Source organism: Tricharina praecox, assembly GCF_024521635.1.
Source record: "Tricharina praecox strain CBS 144465 chromosome Unknown BZA05scaffold_1, whole genome shotgun sequence".
Taxonomy (NCBI): domain Eukaryota; kingdom Fungi; phylum Ascomycota; class Pezizomycetes; order Pezizales; family Pyronemataceae; genus Tricharina; species Tricharina praecox.
The window spans coordinates 662,228-669,397 of record NW_026250403.1 but is presented as its reverse complement, the minus strand read 5'-3'; the positions used below and the strand labels follow the sequence as shown (position 1 = coordinate 669,397).

Below are 7,170 nucleotides of genomic sequence, written 5' to 3'. Positions count from 1 at the left end.
GGCACGTAGGGGGACCGTCGGCCCGTTCACACACGGCCTAGATATAGTATTTCCGTCGCTACACGGGCCACAGAAAGCACTCACTCAAGCATACAATTCATGATACATTTTCTCTTCTCATCACCAATCTTCTCCCCAAGCCAGCTGCGAGCAACGCAGTAACCAACCATCGATCCACAGCCGAACCAAAGCTATACATACAGAGTTACGGAAATAAGAGGTAAAAAACTACTACTAAGAAAAAGGATGAAAGCAATCCAACCCATATGACATAAAAACGCTTTAACCGGCGACGTACCTACCCATTGTTATTGTTTTCTTTTTGTGGCTCCCATCGTTCGTTCTCGTCATCATACAGAGGAGGGAAAAGAGGGAAAAGAGGGAAGCAAGTGAGGAAGACAGACAAACAAATGGCACACTCAAACTCCTAATTCCAAGTAACAGCAAAGAAAAAAGAAAAAAGAAAAGAAAAAGGAAGCAGAACAAACCGCCAGAACAAAAAGCAAGCCGATGATTCCTGTTTACACATGCACGATTAGAAAGCCTACCGCCTCGCGCCCAATCACAAACAAACTCTCCAAACCACAGCCGTAGATCCAATCCCCAGGCAACAAGAGCAACGGAATGCGGACGCTTCACATCTGCTCGCTAGGTCCATACGTGCAAGAAAAAGAAAGAAAAGAAAAAACGAAAAATTGCAATTCCGAGCAGCCTATGGCAAAACTGCGCTGAAGAGACGAGCAATCTAAACGAACACATGGTTAGAAGTTTGAAGGACACATCAGGTGGAGTGAACGTACTTCAGGGGCTTGAGCGACAGCCTGCAAATTCCAAAACTCTTGCTCACGGCTCCGGAAAAGCTCAAGTAGTGTAATGATCAGGCCCCAAGGGTGGGGTCGATGAACTACTAAGCGCTCTACCAAAACCCGTGTAACCTGCTCTCGCACTCGCTCCTCCTGGGGAAGCCCGCCAGCAAAGTCGAAAATGTGAAGGATCAGGCAGTGGAAGTAGTAGGTGTGGCTGCTGGGGTATCGGAGGTGGTTTGCGGCGGCGCTCAGGAAGAAGTGGCGTCCTACAGAGAAAGGGTCAGTATTTAATCTGTGAAGCGGAGGGAGGAACATACCGTAGGGCTTCAAGGCCATGGCAACGTGAGAAAGCAATGCTGCATGAGCACCCTCGGGCTGGAAGATGGCCAATCCTTGGGATTCGGCACTCTGTATGGCGTCTAAACCTACATACAGCATCAAGCTGTTCATCGCGCCGACATTTACCGCAACTGCACCAGAAGCAGGTGGAAATTCGAGCGCTTCGACAATGGCAGCGAGCACATCGCCAGCTGGCTCTTGGCTACCGTGAATGATGCTATCAACGAAATCTTTCAAGTCCGCCTTCTGTAATGCACCGCTGACATCCCCGCAGATAGTAGGGGAATCCTTAATCGCGGGAAGGGACTTGACATTCAATCCAGTCGCAAAAGGATCCGGGAATTCTGCGAGGGTGGGGGGCAATGTGCTCAAAACCAGGTTGCGAAGCTGAGTGCACTCGGTTGGGATTGCATCCACAATAGGGAAGTAATACTCCGCCAGGTAGGTCGGGAAGTCGTGATGCAGGACAAGAAGCAGTCTCAATGCCCCTTGGTGGAGGATTTTGACCACGCCCTGGAGAGGCTGGTGTTCCTTCAAGAGCATACCGATCCAGCTAAGGTAGATACACAAAAGCTTGGTGAAGATGGGCTGGCCCTTAGACGTCATGAGCAACTTTGGCATGAAATACCGATGGCAGATCAACGTAGTCCAATGGAATGCAAAAAGCGGGAAGAACACCGGTTGCAGGGTCAAAAAGCAGTCTGCAAACAACCCCAGAATGCGATCCGCATACTCGTCCATCTGATGCTCGATTTGTCGAAACTCGAAAAGTAGGGTCGAGAAAAATCTGAAGAACACCTTGCCGCATAGACCGTCACTGCGAGTCTCGTAGTGGTGATTGAAAACTATGACGACGTTCGCAAGTAAACCCTCAAAGTATTGAACCTTGTCGAGCTGCTCTTGCGAGTCCCCATCATCTACCTGGTAACGGACAAGCAACATCACCATCTTCGCAAGCGCATCGATTGGGATGTAGCAGTTTGTCGCGATGCTCGCTCCATTTTGGTTCTGGTTCTCGTATTCGGATATGCAATACTCGATGCAAGTGCGAAAGAACTCAATAGACTTCGGTGGGTCTTCAAGATACTTCGCTTGATGCAGTTGAATGACGAATGCCGAATAATGTTTATCGTTGGTTGTAAGTTGCTCGTAAAGCCGAACCCATTCAACAAAGATGTATTCCATTTGGTCCCGGAGGTTGCGTTCCTCATCTTCATCGTCCGAATCTTGAAGGTCCTTGAAAAGCGCCGTAGCGGTGGGGTTTGCCGGATCTTCCTTGATCCAATCGCCAACGGCATCGAAAGAGGTAGCGAAATCAGTCCTATAGAGTAAGGGGGAGTCACCCTGTTGAACCTCTTTGAGAAGGCTTGACAGGAACTCGAGCGCAATAGGCTTCCGGGCGATGATCAACTTGGACAGCGTCATGTCTAGGTGAGGTACCGTCAAAAGAGAAGACCGAAGAAGCACAGCCGTCGCCCTGACATTAAGTATGCGCTCGTTGACTCCGTCCTCCTTGTCCCGAGCAAGCCACATGACGACCTCTTTGGCGGTATTTGGGGACAGCTCGCATAGTTTCCGGAGCAACAGCACCAAAGACTCAACCACCAGCAGTGATTGGTTATCCGCATAGACCAGGCTGCATAGATGGGAAGCAGCGTTAGTACAGACAGAATCCTTGAGCTTGGTGGCATTAGGAATGCTTCCGATATTGTGCAGGATGCTCTCAATGTACTGGAAAATCTGATGATCGGCATGAAGCTCCTGTAGGTTGTGCGCTTCGCACTCCTCCCCAATATGCCGCATCTCGCTGATTGCGATGACAACCTTCTCCTGGTAGTGACCCCGTTCGAAGGCGGATTGCGGCGGCGATGCCGGTGCCGGGGGCTCGATAGGGCGTTGGTGCTCGACAGAAGGGGTATCCGCGATACCGGGTGTCCCTTGCTGGAAATTCTGGGGGAGATAGTCGTAGCCGTCGAGTGTCTGTCCCTTGGGCGGTTCGGCAGTAGTAACGGGGCTTGGCCGAGCAAAATCGTCGTAGACGGCCAGTTGCTGTGCAGTGAGACCCCCAGGCTTCAAACGAAATACATCCGGTAGTTGCAAGGCGTATCTCGAAACATCAGGCGACACGAACGGCTGCGCAGTCCGTGACTCCCGGTGTCGTTTCCTCATCTGGTATGACGTACGTAGGCTCTCATCGACCTGGGGCACAGCCCCCCGTTCAGCTGCTCGCTCGACAGTTTGGCAGACATACTCCAAATTGTCATTGACGATCATGGTGATGGCTTGTTCTGACACGGCAGCCTCGTTATACCCACTCTGAATAAGCCCATTGCGGATGTTGTTCACCATGCTCAATCGCATCGGTTCCTTACAGGTTACCAGCGCGAGATGGCCAGCAAGACGTTGTGCCATCCCGACGGCGGCGTTTCGCATCTTGTTCTCATCCGGTTCGGTGGCAAAATCTTTCTGGATGAGCTGAGACGTTGCAATGGTGGCGATAGTAACGGATCTCTCGACGACTGGACCGAGTATCTCATGTGCCGTCCGTTCGATGGCAGTGATGATGATCCGCTTCACCGTGGGATCCCTGATGATCGAGTTGATTGAAATGTTTTCAGTGAACGAAGGCGGTATTTGGTTTGAACTGGAAGTGTAGTCCTGTTGTTGCAATGAAAGGGTGTCCAGCTGAGCAAGTGCAGCCTCTTCCGCCTCCACTTCCCGAAGTTCCTGCCGTTGCTTCACCTCCGCGATGTCCGTAGCTGCCTCTATCTCCTTTACGTCCAGTCCCAAGTTCTTGCAGAGGACCTCGATCTCGAACTTCAAATTCAGCTTGAGGGCAACGCTTTCGTACAACTCCTTCAAGAGCCGTAGGATTGCCATCAGCCAGGGATTTGGCGGGAGAAAAGCGGTCGACTTGGTTGCCTGTTCCAGGACCTTGCAAACGAAAGGTAGAACAACAACGAGCCGGTCGGTTTCCCACCCCTCGAGGACGAGATCCTTGAACGATATATTCTTGAACTTGATCGGTTTATCTTTGGCAAGGGTCAAGCCACCTAACCAGGCGCCCAAATTCTTAAGATGGTTCCTCTCTGTGCCGTTGGTCATTGTCGATTCCGTGTTCAGAAGCTTGATGACGTTGACAAAGGTCTCGCGAAGCACCTCATTGATCAGTCCCCTGTGCCCAAAATTCTCAAGAAGATCCAGATAGAGGCCGTGGTAGTTAGGTTCCAACTTGGCGCGTTTCACGACGAGGTAATCAGCGAACCATTGGTGGTGAGGCTCCTCCAGCCACTCCCGAAGTTCCCTGAGTTTGCTGTCTAGGTTCGACTTGGAAACGTTGTTGACGATGAAAAGGACCTTGTCTTGGACATCTTCTTCGGGGTCCTCGAATGCACCATCCGAAGGGGGGTCTGCGTGTAAGGATCGAAATGGCGGCTTCAATTCGGGAGATGGTGAGAGGATATTTCCATTGGGCAATTCCGGGATCTCGTTATCTCTATCTCGCTCCCTGTCCAAGTCTCCATTGGCTGTCCCTGATTGCGATTGTTGCTGAATTGGCTGGATAACAAGCTCAATCTGCCTCTCCGCACCGCCCCCACCCCCGCTGATCACTTCTTGTACAACATTCCAAACATCGGTACCTTGAAGACCAGGTACTTGGGACAAAAGCATACAGTATGATCGCCATTCCCGCAGTCGTTCCTGAAATTGAACCAGTGCCTGTAGGCCGAATTTGTACATGCTGCTCAATGGCTCATGATCTCGGACGGCTTGGTAGACCATAGCCAGCGCAACCCGGAGAGGAATCCCGTCTATGACCTTGTAGCGAATGATGCTCCCAAAAAGCACCGATGTCGTGGCTAGTGCATGGATAGGATAGTTTGGATAGCAATCGTATTCGTCAAAAAGTCCGTGGATCATGCAGGCAAACAAATCTTGATCGCGGGGAACAGTCGATTCCTTAAGCCGCTGCATGTAATTGACGAGCTCTCGGATCTCTGTTTCTTGGGCGTACAGGGCTTTGTAATTCTGTTGCATGTCCTTGTCAATGGCCGAGGAAAAACTATTGCCTTCGCCGTTGTTGTTCAAGATGATAGGATCGAACCCCGTTCCCATGTTGATGAGCCGAGGATATGCCTGAATACACGCTCGCTGCGTCTGAGTAACTTGCTCCTGGAGCTCTTGGTGCATTGGAGGATGGCTAGGAGAAAGGGTAAGCTTTCTGAAAGGAACATAAGCGAAGGGGGTAAAGGCGAAGGATACCTGCTATCCAGAACCGTGAGAAACGAGTGCACAGGCCCTACTCTCAAGCTGACCATAGTCGCCTTGCCACCCTCCCTGGAAGCTAAGTATTCTGCATCCGCCTTCAGTTTCAAGAACCGGTAACATTCCCCCCAGAATTCGGCGCCGTATTTGCCAATCATCTCCTGAATCCATTTCTCCAGGTTGAGATACTCCCTTCGAGCGGCTAAGGAAGCGATGTCGAGAACGAACATAGCATTGCGAACCTCCAGCATATCGTTCAGACAGCGAAGCTCCTGTGCAATATCCAATATTCGTGTTATGGTCAGAGGATTGCGCATGAAGGCATCTACAAAGCGCTGTGCGACCAACACCTTGTCCACCTGCCATAGCCGCCAAAAGATCATCTGGTGGCTAGGGTGTCCTTCGAAGAAAATCTCAAATAAGCTCTCGATGATGTTTTCGAGACTTGGTGACCAAGGCTGGGGCGACATGAGGGCGCCGCAAAGGATCAGTTCCGGCGTGAACTTGGCAGCTCTGTCTAGTTCCTGCTGCGCTCCAGTGCGAACGTCCACGGGAACATCCTCTTCCAACGACAAATGTAGCAGTGCGTCGACAGCATGATACGAGATCAGCTTGTGCGTTTCAAAGGTAGCCACCATCAGCTTCAGGGCGCTGGTTGCAGTTGCGAAATCCTCCGATGAAAAGATCTTCCGGATTCCAAGCTCTTTGGTGATATCCAGCTCATCGGCTTTGATGTACGCCCTCAAAACACTCCATTGAGACCTCGCGTACTTCCAGCGTCCGCCCCAGAGCTTATCCAGAGGGAAATCGGGAGTCTGTGTACCTTGACGAACAGCATTAGTGATCACATACAGGCCCGCCGGACTCTCGATAACGAAATCTTCACGATCTAGATGCTCGATGACATCTGCCCAATCAAAGTTCTGCGCAAGGTTGCCTTCCATCTCCAATGCTTGCACGAAGTTTTCCGAGCGCCACTCGGACGCATTTGGTGCAGTTGCCATGAACGTCAAGACGTCCGCCATTTCCGCTTCCGTGAACGAGCCATTCCATTTCCGCCGCAGAACCTCTCGGAAATGGTCAGGGAGCTTCACTCGGTCAGCTCCATATTGCTGTAGTGTATTGGCCAGCGATTCCTGTTGGCGCATGTGTTCGAGCGGCTCAGTCACGTTGATGATTTGCGGCGGGAGGGATGTGTGTTTGTAGCGGGACCGCGCAGCGTAAGACAGCTTCAAGATCTCCGACTCGTCCAAAAAGGTTGGTGTGGGGGGTGTCAGGAGTTCACGAAGGAAATAGGCGATTCCTTCCGGTGTCATCTCGGGATGCTTGTTTGGGTTGGCAAGGATCTCGAGCATAGAAGGAAAAGCCCGGCGGAGCACATCAAGACCTATGTTATCCGTGAGTGATGAGTCTATAGCTACGGTAAATTGGGCTGCATGTTCGAACCTTTACTGCGCAGATCTTCTTTCGGATGCTCCTTGAAGCCAAGAGCCAGTACGGCTCGCAGAAGCGCATCGAGCCCCATACTGTTCAGAAACGCAGCCAGATCGAAGTCTTTGAATACCTTCAAAGACTCTTGCGTATCGGGGGTGATGGCATCGGCGAACTTCTCTTTGGCGGTTTGAGGTGAGCTCGCAATTGCCTTGACCGTGTCGGACAGGATACGAAAGTCATTTCCCTTATTGCCGCCGGTCGATGAGACTATGTGGGCGTAGTTGTCGTTGATCAGCTTCCGAAGAACCCTCCCGTTGACTTCCAT

The 7,170-nt window shown here is 51.3% G+C and overlaps 1 protein-coding gene across 1 annotated transcript; it reads right to left on the bottom strand.

Annotated features, from left to right (window-relative positions):
- Positions 1–712: 712 nt before the first annotated feature.
- BZA05DRAFT_423228 (CCR4-Not complex component, Not1-domain-containing protein) lies at positions 713–7,170 on the bottom strand (the record flags this gene model as incomplete). The annotated part of the gene is made up of 5 exons (XM_051485863.1): positions 713–745; positions 801–1,072; positions 1,124–5,346; positions 5,409–6,798; positions 6,858–7,170. The coding sequence occupies 5 exons, from the start codon at positions 7,168–7,170 to the stop codon at positions 713–715; spliced, it is 6,231 nt and encodes a 2,076-aa protein (XP_051344116.1).